General features: G+C 39.2%; 1 protein-coding gene across 2 annotated transcripts in view; it reads right to left on the bottom strand.

The window, feature by feature from the left end:
- TEX2 (testis expressed 2) overlaps positions 1 to 16,435 on the bottom strand; it is a 29,065-nt gene extending 12,630 nt beyond the window's left edge. The window contains exons 1-5 of one of the 2 annotated variants that reach the window (XM_009894787.1): positions 14,789 to 16,435; positions 7,041 to 7,241; positions 5,048 to 5,384; positions 3,638 to 3,885; positions 1,082 to 1,231 (exon numbers count right to left, since the gene is read on the bottom strand). In XM_009894787.1, the coding sequence (XP_009893089.1) occupies positions 1,082 to 1,231; positions 3,638 to 3,885; positions 5,048 to 5,384; positions 7,041 to 7,241; positions 14,789 to 16,417 (2,565 nt within the window). In that variant the 5' untranslated portion in view covers positions 16,418 to 16,435. Of the gene's footprint in view, positions 1 to 1,081; positions 1,232 to 3,637; positions 3,907 to 5,047; positions 5,385 to 7,040; positions 7,242 to 14,788 lie in introns of both variants that reach the window. The other variant, XM_009894786.1, reaches the window with a different exon arrangement.
- Between the last annotated feature and the right edge of the window lie 455 nt (positions 16,436 to 16,890).

Below are 16,890 nucleotides of genomic sequence, written 5' to 3'. Positions count from 1 at the left end.
CCAGCATGCTTTTTAGTCAAAGCATGTAAAAAGCTCAAGAATGAAGTGTAAATCTTATTTTACTGTGAAGAAAAATCAAAGACTTCTTTGGATTTTAAATTCAGTCACATATTTTATAGTTGCAGTTATCTCAATGTCTCAGCTATTTTTATCTTTGGCAAATTCTTTCATAGCACATTAGCTTTTAAATCTGTATCATAATTTTACTATAGAGGCACAGAATTACAATGATTTGGGTATCTACTTAATGTAAGTATTTCTAATTGATAGAAACTCTATCTCCTGTGAACAGACAGTGCTTTAACCTATCAAAAATACATCCATCCCCCATTCCCAGTCTTTCCATTTAAACTGTTTCCGATGAGATGTTTGGGTACCCTGCTGTCACAATCGTGGAAGCAGCCAGGGCAGAATTAGGTTACTGCTTATTTTCCAAAGCACAAGCAACAGTATCTCACAGCTGGTGCTGGCAGCTAAATTTCAGAGCTTTTGTCAGCAAGACTACATCTTCCTTTGCCTTTAGGAACAGGCAAACTCCTCCCCCAAACATCAGGAGCTAAACAGCCCTGTGATTAACTGCTGCTGTTCAGAAGTTACAGAATGCAAAGGGAAGACCCAGAAGTCATTCAGAAGCATCACTTCGCCCCTCACCCTTTGAGCTTATGCAGTTGATGCACAATTATATCCCATCACCCCACAGACAGAGCTTTCCCTGACTGTTACTCCCACTGACCTCTCCTGCCAGCAGTGTGTGTCTGAAGTTAATAGGAGCACATTACCATTTCCCAAAGCAGATTTCATGACTTATAAGCAGTTCTATTATCCCTTAAAGTAAATACAATAATTCTTCTACATTTTACATAAAAGCTTCACAGACACAAATAGTTAAGTAAGTTCATTTGAAACCGAAGCAGCAAAGTTAACATGTTGAGATCCTACTGTGAAATGGATAGCAAAGCTGAACTGGAACTCTGCATCACGTTTATTTACTTATCTTTTACATACAAGTGAGAAACAAGTGTTTCCCAAAGACTATGTGTTTGTTTTCCTCCATAAAGAATATGTAGTCCAGATTAGTTACCTTGATTTTGCTAAGTTTCATTTGGATCTTCTTTGACACTAGATCAGACCAATACTTTTCTCCTAAAAAATCCCAAAATATTCTTCCAAGCAAAGCATTCACCCAGGCCTCCTGTTCTTCTTCTTCAGCTTCCACATGGGCATCTGGTAACTAAAAACACAGAGCAGGTTATTCAGCTCTATAAATTCTATAAGTTAAGGTCAGAAAAGGCCACATTTACACTGGCAAGTTCAGTGTTATAGCCCAGGTTATCTAAGAACACTAAATGCTCAGCACAGATAGCAGCTTTACAGCCACATCAGCTGGCCTGACATGAGCTTGCTTGTCACCATCCTGACATGCAACAGAGTGAATGAGACCACATAGATATAGATTGACCTCTGGCAATGAAATGAGAAAGTTGTATGTAATTTAACCTCTGGCAGAAAAAGCAGATAAGCCCAGAGTGGGCAGACTTAGAAATGTGTCTGTAGTAGAGACACTCTTCCCAATAGGATCTAGAAGAACAGCTACTCTTTTGTTTTATCAAAAAATAGGAAAGCAAGACCCAATCTTACATCCTTAAATCCAGTTCAGAAACATCACAGATGATAAACAAATGCAGTACAGGGAAACAAATTCTTCCTTCCAGTGTTTTTATATAGGATTCAGGAAACCATATTGTTCCTTCTGCTGCATTAAAGGTTTTGTTTACAGTCCAAGAGGATTATGCCTTGGTCTCAAAACACTTCAAGATATATGTTCAGATGTTGCATCAGTGACTACAAACATGAAAGCAAAGGCAGCTGAAATAATTTTGGGTGTGTACTATCATGTATTTAATTAAAACCAGGAGGTTTCCGTGAAGGAAAGACAACAGACTTAAAGTCTCTCAACTGCCTGCAATGAAAAGAGAATTTGCCTTTCATTATTACAGGCAGAAATCCTGAAGCAAGCAGAAAAGCAGTGCTTTCTAAGAGGAGTCAGGTAGATGCTACAGTTCCGAACACCAGTTCTTGGCAACGACTGCTCCCAATGGCTGCAGCCTCACACATGCAGAATTGCTGGGTTAGTAGCTTCTGCTGTGACGCAAGTTTCCTGCCAGCACTGCTAATCTATTTATAGACTGATTTCTGACACGTGCCAGATTCAGCAGCAAATTCATCACTGCTTCAGGGTTGTCAGGGGCCAGAATATCCTTTTTCCTGGGGGAACACAAGATGTGTTTATTCGCATGCTACACCATGGCACACTACTCCTTTCTGGGCATTGTATGAAAGTCTGGCAACAAAGATGCATGTCATGAATTAAATGAATTATGATCATACTTAATGTTAAGGATCCATTTATTAAGAGTGTCATACTTAATATTAAAGTTCTGTTTATTAAGAGTGATTCAAATGCAGTCCAAGAGGCAAAAGGAATAGTTACAGTTATAGACATTGTTTACTATTACACTGCTATGTACTACACAATACTAACACGTCAGCCATTTAGTATTGCTCTAAAAGACATTTTAGAAATGGAAACCATACAATCCATCTATCTATGCCTTATGTCTTTTTTGAGCAAGACTGTCCAAATCAAGCTGTAGTCTATACAAGAGCCAATTCCATTTCTGTCCCCCAATCAACCCAAGCAGCAGTCAATACTACAGTAAAAACTGACCTGCTGTCATCAAAGCCACAGCCAGAAGACCATCAGACACACACTAAAGGCAAATTCCTAACCCTATTCACGGCAACAGGGCCAGAACATCATTCTTGAGAAGAACTGAAGAGGTTAAGCACTTTCTGAAACATGCAACAGAACAACAGTTCTCGGGTCCAGGACAAAAAGCACTGCTTTATGTGATCCAGAGTGCATGAGCAAAGCCAAAGGTGGGGCTGAAAACAGATTTTAAGCATCCAACTTATGCTATATGACAATTCTGTCCCAATCAGGTGCTCACATGCACTCAGGAATAGTACAAGGTGTTTAGCTCCCCGCAATCAGCAGAAAACAAAGATCAATTTTACTACCAAGTACCAAAAATTCCACTTAAATTGTTTCAACAAGTCAGGACCTCAAAAATATGCTTTTAGTTCAATCTACTTTAGTATATACACAGAGAAAAAAATAACTTTAATACTACTGGGAAGTGAGGTCTGTGGAATTTTGGTTGGGTTTTTTTTGTTGTTTTAATCTTAAGCATAAGATACAAGCTCTTTTGGGACCAATGGTTTTTAGGACACACCTGTGCATTCCTAATGCAGAAAATCTACAGCCATATTGCCTTCAGCTGTACAATCTTCTATGTACAAGACACTGCAAAAATCAGAAAAACCACAGACATTCTTGGGAAATAAAAAAATCAAACCAAATCAATTAAAAATGTGTATGCTACATTAAGAAAAAAACTGTGTTAAAAAGGGAACTGGCAAGCATGAAAATCCACACTTACTTTATAAAAAGTTTAGGCCCAACCTGTAGTTGAAGAAATCAATTTTTCTTTCTACATAACTGATTTTTAAAGTAGTAGTTAACAAGATAAAATACATCACCATTACTGATCGTCATCTGGGGGAAAAGTATTACCTTTTTCACAGCTGTAGGGCTGCTATCTGCACTGAGGACTGGACTACTTGAAGGGCTTTTCTTTTCATGTGGAACACACTTGGCCATATAAATATTGTAGTCCAGAAGCATTTTCTGCCGCACATTGCCAGCCAGATCCTTGTGCTTCGGCTGGGATGCCATTTCTTCTGTGCTTCCCTTGCTGCTGCTTCGGCTGTGTGTGAGAACTCCAGATTGACTATCAGTTCTACTGTGTGTTGGCAAGACCCCTAAATTAAAAGGAATAATACCTATTTAACAGAAAAGGAACCTGACAGTCAAATAGCACAGTGTATGATCAAACACTTAAAGGAACAAAACTAGCTTGCAGATATAATTCATTATGAAAAAAGACCATTCAGAGTAGCGCTTTCTCATTTTGAAGTGTAAAAGTAAATTCCACTACTGTGTGCTTAGGTGGTGGTCCTAAACCCAAATTAGTCAATATTTGGTATGACTCAGCACTCAGCAGGATGCGGGACTGGAAAACTCAGCTGATCAATAGCATATTTAAATATGAACACTCACATATGTACAACATATGGCAGAATTCCCAACAGCCCTGCTGTGGAATGCCTAAAATAAAAGTCAGGTGATTAAAATGTACCTATAACTAAATTTTTTTTTTTTTAATTTAATTATAGGCTGTTACAATTAAAAAGATTGTCAAAAGCTTGTAACTATTAGAATTTTAATTAGCCATTCATTTTGTATATGCATTTCAAAAAGTTATGCGTCAGAAATAATGATGTTAACCAATTTTTAAAAAGCTCAGAAAATAAAGACAGAAAAGCATGAGTCATTCAGATTTAAAATTATATCAGAGGACGGTTTTAAATTAATAGTTCAAACATTGGATCAATACTGTAGAATAATATATTTGTTGATCCAGATATATACTTTTTATTTAAACATAAAGTGTTTGCTTGCAACATTAACCCATGAGAAAGCTCTTTATCCTGACAGGAGACTGGAGTGGAAGGAAGGATGGAGGATGAAGAACAGGTAATAAGAGGACTGAGTCTAATACTGCAAATATTTACATCAGTTCCAACAGAACAGAGAGGAAAAAAAGGATTGAACAATTCTTCCTAAAAAAAAAAATTTACAGGAGTTGTTACAGTCACTGAAAAATAGTGTATTCACATAAAACAGTCTAAAAATAGTAAGAATAATTGAGGCCATATAGTCAAGTATATAGCCAAGAGAGGAAAAGGCAGGGTGGGAAGGTGGGAATGAGAGGCCAAGATAAGGAGCAGAAGAGCATCTTCAGTATTATTTGTCTGTAAAGATCACTATGGCTCCACAGTTGCTATAACTACCACTGGGAAAACGTAAGTTTGGTTTGTTTCCTTTAATAGGCACTTTTACTTGAATACAAAATTTGAATACCTGGCTTGCTCCCGCATAAACTGGATAGCTTCTTTGCTTCAGACTTCAGCTTGGATGCGAGAAGGAACCTTCTGAACCATTCCTCCTTCTCCCTACCTGTCCTTCCAAAAAGATAAAGCACTTGATCCTTTTGACTAGTGTACTTTGCTCCATCCTGAGATTTCTTGGATTCTTCGTTGTTCGAGTCCGCTTTTTCAGCGGATAACTTTTCCTCTGTATTCTCTTTATCAGTCTGGGTCTTAGCCATAAAATCATCTTGTCTAGCAAGTTCAATGCAAATAGGGTACTTCTTATTCCAAATCCGTTTTCGTGCCAGACTCTTAGGAACCAGGGTAATCTGAAGGATAAACGAAAGGGTTAAATTAACTTATTTTTCAATTGTATCTTCTATGTTTCTGTAGTCACACAATTAATATAGGAACACAACACATACAGATCCTACATTGGATCCCCTGGGTTTAACTGACTCTTAATTTATTGGTTAATGTCCAACCAATTGATGTCCAATCTACTACTGTTACTAGGTCTTTGGTGAGCCTTAAAATTAAAACAAGGACTATTCAAGTAGCTTAGACTTCTATAATCATGTGGAAAAACTCAGTTTTAATTTAAAAGATCTTATTCTCATAATTATGCAGAAAAAATAGAAAAAAACAAGAACTTTATTTCTGTGACCATGGGGCAGGTAATGAGAATCTAAACTGAGCTTTAAAACTCCATTTTTCAGGCCCACCACATGAAATTGAGTATTTGAAGTTGGCAATAGTCACAGAGTATGTAAGAATCAAGGAATAAAAGTGATTTTATTCCTTTATTTAAAAACTATATTCTAAATTCAGAATATTAAGGGAGAATTGAGACAATGCAAGCAATGAGAAGAGTAGTAAGAGTTAAAAATTGCAATCAAGAGGCTGAACTTACCCGCATTCTCCAAAAATTGTGGGTAAATACCTTGAAGAATAGCCATAATTTGGTTATTATATTCAAGGCACCCAGCACTTTTGCACCCAATCGGGGGTGAGGGAAGGAGGAGGTACTGGAAATTTTTCTAAGACACCATGGAGAACAATTGTCAGTCAAGCGCTCTTGTAGCATGTGATAGCTTTGCTTGTCTTCATTATGGGAAAACAAATCTGCAATAGGCAGGAATCTAAGTTTCTGCTTTATCTTTTTCACCGTCTTCCTTTAACGGAAAGCAGAGCTGACAGCAAGCTCCTTATGCATCCTGATCCAGGGAAACGAAGGGATGTTTTCCTCACTGTCGCCTTGGTCCATCTCTCCCTCTAACTCCCACAGTCAATTGAAGCATAGTTTCCTCCTACATTTGTACTGCCAAGGCCCTCTATTGATGCAGCACATTAAAAAAATCCATTCTTTTAATAATGGGGTATTGACATATTACTTAACACAATGCTAATGGAATCAACTTCACATGGCTACTCTTCAAAGATTTGAGGGAGGCAAATAACACATAGGAAAACTGTCCCAGCATTATTCTTGATACAGAAATCCCAGTGTCCTTCCCTAGACAGTGGGTACCAACAGCAAGTCGTGTCTGTTCCAGCCACCTCTTGCTCTCCTCTTTCACATCCACATACAATATATGTTCTCCGTTCAAGTGAAATGCAAGTGTTGTCCGAACTGCCTTGGGACAGAGACAACCACCAAAGATTATGCATTTTGGTATAAGCTTCGGAACAGTCATGCAGCAATCTAATGTACGGGGAACAATTCTCTAAACTCCCATGTGTTAACTTCTGCTTTGAACTGACAGAGGAAAATCATGCTTTTCCTTTACCGTGTAAATATGTATTTTTTCCTAAATCCTGCTTAATCTTCCTCCCCAGCACAATCTTTTTCAAGTTAGTCACGACAACAATTTTGTTTACATAATGACAGCAAATGAAACTAGAGGAGTGAAAAAAATCTCAAAATTTCAAAAAAGTTTCAAAGTGTTCTTTGTTAAAATCAGGTATCAGTAAGGCACACTCACCTTGCTCTCTGTAAGTTCATAAATTTTCTGGCTGACATATGTGACTTCAGGCTTTGGCTCATTGTACACAGCCCTTCTAGAAATATTTTTATTGGGTTTTGAAAGCCTTAAGGTGCTTCCTTCGAGTCGCACATAGACAGAGTGAGTCAATGTAGCATGGTATGTTTCTGGATCATAATTATAAATTTCATTCATCCATCCCTAGAGAAGAAAACATTTTTTAACAGGCTTTTAAGCTGCTGGAAAACCAAGTACAGCATGTACATCAAAGTTTTAAATAATTATCCAAGCTTTTGCCAAAGTTATGTCACTTACTGTACAAATACAACAAAGCAGCAAACACCCTAAATGAGGTAGCACCAAACAGACAGAGCATGAGAGGACTGTATCCCAAGCACACTATTATTTTTCCTGAGTAAATAATTTTGTGTGTGTAGTGCAGTGCTCTTCCACCTCATCTTCACGAAACGCTGCGAGATCTGCAGATGCAGGCTCGCTGGAAGAACCACAAGGCAGCCAGTAAGGGCATGCTGCAGAGCAGCCCATCTGTTACAGCAAGCACAGACATTTTAATCACCAACAACTAAGGACTGAGTGGAAGACCACAATGGAGTTTGTTTTAATGCACCATCACCGTTTAACATCATTTAACATGTTGTGTAACTGCCCAGTTACAAAACAGGAGTCCTACATGTGGGGATTAAATTTCATTGGTTTCTGTGCAGTGAAAGAAACAGAAAACAAACAAACCAGCCCTGCTGTAACAAGTCCGTAAGTGCAGACTCTAACCATGGGGGTGATGTTACTCCTCTTCTCTAACACCTGCTTACAGAAAATGAAAGATGATAAATGGGGCAGAAGACAAGCCAGAATACTCACTCAGGGAGGACAAGTTTTCCTTCTCTTAACCTACCCTACAACATACTTTGATAATTACTCCTAACTGTACAACAAAACCTTAGTTTGGTATACTCAATATTCATTAATGTCAACAGAAAGCGAAGAAGATAGGCTTAAACAGATATACCCTAAAGCATAAAGTGAAATGGCATCTTTATAAATGCCTAGGCAAGTATAGTAGAGGAGGAGGAACAGCTGCTGCTGGGAATTGGGAAGAGCTGAATAAGCACCCCTAGTATTCTTCACAACAAAGAAGTTGTAACTACCTTATGCAAAACATCCCAGAAATTACTGCAACATTCTAATTTCTTTAATAAGTTTCCACCAACACATAGAAATGTAAGACTTATTTAATGCTTATTTACTTCAGTGCCGTATAATGTCTCAAAGTAGACAGCATACACTTTCTTAGGTGCCACAGTAACAGTGACATCTGTGTTTTGCTTAGTCCAACATCTAGCTCAATTTTCACGATAAACCCTGAAAAACCTACATAAATTAGTGTTTATTTTATGTTCAGTAAAGACTAAGTCATTCATCTTTGCTCAGCTCCAAAGCAGACTACCTCTTTTATAAACAGAAATACCTATACCAAGTGCTCTCTAAAGAAGCTTTGCGCTTTTATAAACAGAAATACCTATACCAACACGTGCTCTCTAAAGAAGCTTTGCATTTTGGGTTTTTTGCTTACACTGGGTTATATACAAATAAAATACACAGGAGTTTTCTATAAACCATTAAGGTTCTGCACAGCAGGGCTGATGTATGCTTGAGCACATCCCATTTCCTTTCTAGAAATTATTAAGCCAAGGCATTTTTGAGCAGACAGCAATTAATTTTCAGCCAGGAACTCCAGCTGGACTTAGTGAAGCACAAGAACATCACGTGAGTTGCCTAAAGCCACCGTGAGCTGTGCAGAACTGGAATATCCATACGGCCCACGGATCTCTGGAGAGACTCCCACCTGCCCCCCAGATCAGATCTCTGAGCTATTTCTATCTCGGACATCGAAGTCTGGAGCCTGCAGCCAGGCAAATGTACAGATGAAAATTTGCTGCCTCAGAAGTTTATTGCCTTCTCCTGCAAGGCTGTTCAGCTGAAGGCCACACAAGCTGAGAGAAAGGGATACTTTGAAAGTGGATCTTTATATGACACTTAGCCACATGAGCCCTTTTTATAACCATAATAAACTATGACGTTATTTTCAGTAGGAGGGTTGGAAACCTCCGGGCATGTGTGGTACCCAAGAAGGAAGGTCAGACTACATTTGAAGTTTCCTTAACATCCTGCTCGAGATGGAACCAGCTGGAGTTTTCTGACACCAGCACTTGAGCTGAACAAAGGACATGTAGCAATGAAAACAAGGTGTGATTTACACATCATTCTCTTGACTGCCACGTACCATAGTGAGAAGTAAAAATGAACACAGCTTCAGAGATGAAAAGCCAAGAGATGAGACAACATGAACACCTTGGGGGACACGTCAGATGCACAAGATTCGCTATACCTTCTCAGCAGCTATACGACTGTTACCCAATACCCTTATAGCCATGTTTAATTTTATTCCTCCAGCACATACTTAGATGCCATAGCCACATCTGTGAGAAAAAGGTGCAAGGCGCAGCCTATGTTAAGTGATTTAATCAAGTCCAGTGAAACTCTGGTCACACAGGGATCTGAATCAATCCAGTATGCGATCCACTAGACCAGCACCTTCCCTATCCCGTTTCTTCTATTAACAGTGCCCATAACAGCCTTTCTGCCAGAAGATTTCCTTACGCTACACAACTAAACAGCAGAGGAGAGAGACTTTTGAAGATCACCACCTTCTTCCCAGCAGCAGCAAGACACACTGAATTTAAAGGGCAAAACCAAACAAAACAATCTCTGCTTCCTCAGTTTGTATAGTCCCACTTCTCTTTCAGCTTTTGGGAGCCTTGGAAAGTCCCACCTGCTTTTCTGATCCCTACCATGCGCCCAGGCTTTCCACTTCAAACAAATGGATTAGCTGTATAATCTGCCAAATATACAATTCTCAAACCCCATACTGCCACCTCCCCTGCTCACCGAACATAACAAACCCAAGAGAAGTGCAAACACTGCTTCTCATAGCACAACCATCAGGTTATTAGTGACTGAAGAACCTGTCCAAGACTTTTAATGATTTTGAGCTGCCTAAGGCACTGACCAGTCAAAATCTAGAACTAACAGAAGATAAATACATTTATTGCCTAAAGTACCAGCCTACTTTGCAATTTCTATACAAGGAAGAGATTGGCTGCTTCATGTATTTGAGGCATAACCCAAAACCTGAAAGATACACAATTTTGAATTCAAATACTTAGGGTTTTATTTTCAGACAGTACCTAGCCAACAGTCAGGATGAAAGAGATACCATATTGCATTACTACAAACCCTCCTCGTACACAAATGTTTAGTGTCCTAATTTCTAAGGATGTACTCTTTCCTTTTTGCACTCAACTTTCAAGCTATTTTGTAACAGAGAAACATTGTATGGCTGAGAGTGAAATGCTAATACTTCATCAAATGATGATTCTTCACTCTATTAATGAATCTGAAAACAAGTGCCAATTCCAGGAATTTTTTCCCCCCATATATTTATCAGCATTAAAGGGGGATATCACACCATCTGCCTTCTTACGTCAGTAATTTTCATTTTTGTAAAATTGTTTCATCTAGCATAAAAACTATTTTTGAGGTTATCCAAGAAACCCCAAAATTAATTACAAAGTTCCTGCATTTTAAGAGCAATTTTAGCAGAAATACCTCCACCCCTCTCTTTGCAAAAACAAATTGGAACAAAAGATTCACAGCCTACGGAAACCGTTTTGCAACGCATCTAAACAGAGAAGTTATGTTACCATAATGTGCTAGCAACAGATGAATTTTCCCAAACAACAATGGATTTCCTTGTGTGGGAGAGAAGTGACTGTATGATGGGTCTTTTTTGCACTAGCGAAGTTGTTAAAATAAGAAATTTAGTAATTCAGGGAGGACAATGACCGTAGTCATATGCTACTCGGCAGCTGCTTGCCATTTACCCTGATCCTGTGATCTCCAGATATAAAGGTCAGCAGTTGCTCTGAATTCACAGCTGAAATTCGGAGAAAGCGCCTCACCATCAGACTGGTAACTAACCTGAAAAAGTATCTGGTGAGAATATTGGGCAGCATGGCTTTTACAGCAAAGGTCACAGTTACTGTTCAAAAACACACATGCACGCTAACAGGATCTGGCCCATTCGTTAGACAGCAGAGACTGAACTTCTGGCTTTCAGACCGCAGCGTGTCACCTCTGCCACAGCAGCGCTGCCAGCTAAACTGGCCCTCGGGGAACCCATGGGTCTCTGGAACTGGCTAACACAGCTTTAAGAGCATCCCCCCACCCCCCGCTTTACTTTTCCTCTTTCATGACTCTGCTCTGCAATTTTTTTTTTGTTCAAACTGCACTTCAACAGAAGAATTCATGTGAATAAGAACTGCGAAGTCAGGCGCCGTAAAGTATCAAGTTTTTAATGTTACTTAGTTTAAGATCATGTTAAGGCATGTTATCCCTTAACCTGAGAGAAGAGGCTGGGGGGAACTGCAAAAAGATCCCTACAAAGCACCCAGAGGGCTGGGGGCATAGACCACGTCTGCAAGTATAAATAAATAAATAAAAATCATTACTTCTATAATATTTCAAATACATAAATAAAAGAATCAGCAGGTGAACGTCACAATACAAGCCCAAATCTGGATTATAACTGCACCCAGAGTTTCTTAGTGATAGTAACAGATTGATTAGTATAAACAATCATTAAATGATATCATCAAATGCTCCAGCACCACAATTCTTGAAGGACTGTTGATCATTCAAATCACACTAATTGTAGTAGTATCCCTCTCATTACCAGTATTTTATAATACTTCAATTGTATTTTGTTTGATAAATGGGGAAAAATGTAATGAAGTTTTTTGAGCTTGTATTGACAGGAAATCTAAAGACACAAAATGGTCTAAGGTAGGCAGAAGTAACCATCACCTTAACTGGAAAACACATTTGTCTGCCAAAGGCCACTATCAAACATGAAATCCCCTGAGTGCTATTCAGAAATAGCATGCTGGTAAAAAGCCTCCTCTTTCTGTACAGCTGTGGCTCAAAAAGCTTCATTTCTCTAGCAGGCACTGCCAAGACAGTCTTCTCATAAAAGTTCTTTCTAATGGAAAGGGTAAATTTATCATTTCCATTTTAGTTGTTACTTAAACCCTTTTGTATCAGTCAGCACCACACAAGGGAACGCACACTTGAGAAGGCCAATAAGGTAGTTAGAAAAACCTAATGCATTAAAGAAGAAAAAAAAACACCTGTGGGCAGAGAAAAAAAAAGAAAAAGGAAAAGGAAGCTAGAGAACTGACGACTAAGGGAGTAAGAGGATAAGAAAACATACGTTGAAGATGCAGGGGGGTTGTGTGCGCTTTCTGGTTGGGTGGGCAGGGTGTTCTCCCTCCAATACCATAGAATTGAGTGGAATAAGTAAGTGTAAAAAGAACAAACTGAAAAAAGTAATTTGATTCAAATCTACAGAAGCACACACTAACCAGCACAAAAGTGTTTTGTTCTTTCACATTGCAAAGTAACAGTTTTAGGGGAGATGACATTAATGTTGAGGTATTTTGGCACCTGCTGAGGGGAATTTGCCACTACTTCTTGAAACCAGGGAAATATGAACTTCTCAAACAGTACTTACATGGGGGAGAGTGCACATGTACTTGTACAAAAATAGCCTGACAGCAGCTGGACAGAATCCCAACTCCTAGAACTCCATAAAGGGATCCTACTCGTAGTATTTATCATAATGGCATCAAAACAGTTCAGGCCAGAATACAAGGCCAACAAGTCCTGAAGCAAGCATCTTTATGCAAGAGCGTAAAGTTTGTTTTTCCTATATTCCTGTGAGTTTTGTTACAGATTATGCCTCATTTTTCAGAGGATCTAAACTGTCCAGTGCTCATTTTGACAGAGGCAAACAGAAGATTGTTGTATGATGTGGTAATAATAACTTGCAATCTGCTAAATCATGTTACACTTTGTTGCGCTGCAATATGACAGCTTTTAAACCCCTGAAGCATTACAAAGCCCTTTTGCAGCGCTTTACATATTAAGGACAATTGCTTTGTGTGTTAATGAGCACAAGAAATACTTATCAGGTCATATAAAACATTAATCTACATTCAGACAGACTTCCCTGCACAGTTCATTGCTCGTCTACAGCTATTCTCATAAAATGTATCTCCTGGTTAAAAGCATTAAAATATAGCTTAAAGGTTCCTGAATAACAGCTAACATCTCAAAGCGCCAGCTCAACACCAGCCAACAACGAATATCATGATCTTTACCAGCTTTCATGTATCAAGGAAAATTTAGATGCAGGGTCTCAGCACCCAATTAAGAAGGACAGAACTGAGTTTGTCAAGTTTTGTACTTGTGAGCAACAGGTAAATCAACTGGGCAGACAGAAGGGTTCAGTCTGCATTCACAACAGCAAATAAAGACCAAAACTCATACCATTCAAGAAAAAAAAGGAACATCAGGGCTGGGCATGCAATTGCTGCCTGTATTCAACAAAAGTTGGCTTTTACATCCTGTTTCTCTAACTTTTCAGTTACCTAAAGATAATGGGATTAGCTATCAATACACTACAGATTCTCCAGCATATAACCAATACTGCCTTAATTTGAATTCATGCAACCTTTGTGTTGGTACACAACTGGAGATGCACCTTCAGAAAGCTCAGGATGGATTTAATCTTTACACAAATACAAGAAAGCACTCACAAATACTCGCTCAGGATGGATTTAATCTTTACACAAGTACAAGAAAGCACTCACAAAGATAAGCAAGTGATAACAAGTGAAGGGTGTACCGCTATCATTCTGAAATGCTTCTGTTGCACATCAGAAACTAGTAGATGCTTTATTGTTCAGAATTCTGCAGTTGGTAAAATATTCTTTTAATTCATCAGAGACGGAGATCAGGAGAGGAAGGACAGGGACAAAGAAAAAGCCCAAAGCCGCTGAAGTAACTGAGTGGTTACATGGACCACAACTGGACAGACAGCAACGTGCCAGATGTACAAAGCGACCACAATTTGCAGTTGTGAACCAGAAGTGGAGATGGGGAAGGGCAAAGAGGAGGGAGGATAGATTTTCTAAGAGCTTGATTTAAAACACAGCTCTCAGGCACACATTTTACTGAACTGTAATCCATGTTATACAGTACAGTATTCAAGATATCAGCACACAGAACCACAGACATTGTAACCCATGGGTACATCCCTTTCACCACTCCTTCCTCTTCCCATTCTAACGCTAACGTTTGAGGAGAATCCATATGCTCTCCAACTACCTATGCTTTACTTGAACACAGCGCTTTTGAATCTGCTTAGACTGAACAGACAAGACAGACAAATTACTGCCTCGACAGCAAAATATCCCAGAAAAACATCTCACAAGGTGCAGCTTCAAGAACAAATGTTGTTTTACACGCTAAACTCTGACACTACTTGCTCTCAGTAGTTTAGCTGGATCATTTCAAATCCATCAGCAAAAACATTTGTCCTTTTACTTTTGAAGCAATTCTGGTTTTCTACTAATCCTTAAGGACACTGAAGTCTTCATATTCTTGGATACTAAACCATGTACGCCCTTGCCCAAGCTGTCTGATCCTAAACCCCTGTTTACACATGGGGATAATTCAGCTCATTTACACCTTCAGAATAAATCTAGTTTACTACTTCTACCCAAAGTAATGCACACAGACACACACACAAAATGCCATAACCTCACCTTCAATATTTCAGGTTCTTTGATGTCTAGAGCTCCTGTATGCCATTGTTTTTTCATACTTTTATGCAATTTGAGATAGTCACGAGTACGTGGAGTAAGAAGCCAAATTACACAGACAGCTATCATAAATCCAAGGGCCATTCCAAATAAGAGTCCACTTAAGTAGCCAGGGAGAGGGATAATAAAGTAAGCATAGACTAACAGTGTTAAGAAGTATAAAGTTTTCACTGGTATTTCAGGCTGTTGCACATCTAGATTATTTTCATCTTCACTACTAAGCATAGTACCATTTTCCTCAGTCATCTCGGGATCCAGTAAAGTTTCAGTAGGTTTATCAGTTTTGCTTTCATCCTCTAGCAAGGAAAAGTCTTCAGAATATAGTTCACAAAACTCCTCATCCTCTCTGCTTGCTAGTGCAGACAACGAACATTTTTCAAGTACAAGTGAAGTTTTTGAACTCACGTCCTTTGTGCTTACAGACTGAGAGCTTTTGGTCTCCGTCTCTTTTGCATGTTCCTCAGCCACCTTTGACTGATCGTTCTTATTCAGGTTCAGGTCACTTCCATAGAAGTCCCCTTCAGAATCACATTCTTCTTCCTTAATGCTGTAGTTGTTATTGCTTTCCAAATGGCCATTCAAGCTGGAAAGGTTTGAGAGTTCTGAAGCACTTGAAGATAAGGCTTTGGGCCTGTGGCTACTACTTTCATCACCCATTATTTTACTGAGCAGCTGAAAAGGCTCATAGATTACTTCAGAAAGGCGTCGTTTAGTATCTTCAATTTTAGCCTCCATTTCAGGTACTTTAAAAAAGGAACGAGTGTCAGAGGGAGATGTTAATGGAGATGAGGGGGCAGTTTTAGAATCACCACCTGTAGCTCGAGGTTGAGTGAACTGTTTGAACAGATGCAAGTTCAGTTTCGAGTCGGGTGGCCTGTAAGACACAGCTTCAGATTCTTGTTTAGAAGTGTCTGTAGACAGAGATTTCACTAAGGTTTTCATTAACTGTCTATGTCGCATCGGTGGGGTGGGTTCTTTTGGTTCCACATCTGTTGAAAGGGACTTGACTAAACCCTTAAAAGGCTTTGAACTAGAAACTGTGGATGATCCACTAGAGCAGACAACTGATCTGGAAGGGGATGAGGATGGGGAAGACGACAGGCTGGATTTCTGTTCCACAGGTGGTGGTACACCTGATAAGCTAACTGTATGACATGAGTGTGATGATGGAGACAGGATTAGTGGCACTGCACTGAATACTTGGGATGTGGAAGGAGAATCCAACAGCTTTACAGTCTCTGCAGTTGGCAGAACTGCAGGCGATGAGGACAGTAGTGATGCAGAGTTGGCCATGTTAAGCGAGGTAGCTGGACCAGAAAAATCATGGCTGGTATGCTCAAAGCAGAGGTCTTCCTTGGCTTCAAGTGCTGTTACAATGCTTTGGTCATCTAGTTCCTCATCAAGAAATTCCTTAAACTCCTCTTCCTCCTCTTCTTCCTCCTTCCCAAATGCAGAGAAATGAATAGTGATGGTTTCTCGGGAGACAGATCGCTGGACCTGCACTTTTGGTGCTGACTGCTTTGAGGACATTTCACCAGTTTTCTCTGCATGGCTACTGTTCTGACTTGTCATTGCAGGTCCCAGAGATGTGTCAGAGTCTGTGGAAAAAAATAAAAAAAAAGTAATACTATGTTAAATGCATTTTTTCCCCCTTCAAACACCTTTATTTTCAAGTGTTAAGCCACCACAAGAGAGGGGTTATATGCAACAGGTCAGTCAGTTGAAAATTAAAACACTCTGGACACTCTTCACCTGACTGGATTTAAAGCTGCCTAGTCAAATTATGACCTGTTCATTGCATAAAACATACCTATATTTTAATACCTCCTTGACATCTGCTTAACCACCTCATTCTCAGTATTATTAAATGCAAGAACAGATTAAAAGACAGATGGGGAGAAAAACATGCTTAGGAACCAGCAATCATGGACAGACATGGAGAGCATTACCAGATCCTCTTAGATGATCTTGAAGGAAGAATCTGACACAATTTTAGGTAAAGAAAAAAAAAACAACAAAACCAAACCAAAAAAAAAAAACGACCA

This window comes from Charadrius vociferus, unplaced genomic scaffold, assembly GCF_000708025.1.
Source record: "Charadrius vociferus isolate BGI_N301 unplaced genomic scaffold, ASM70802v2 scaffold321, whole genome shotgun sequence".
NCBI classification, from domain to species: Eukaryota; Metazoa; Chordata; class Aves; order Charadriiformes; family Charadriidae; genus Charadrius; species Charadrius vociferus.
This window is presented reverse-complemented; position numbering and strand designations above follow the sequence as displayed.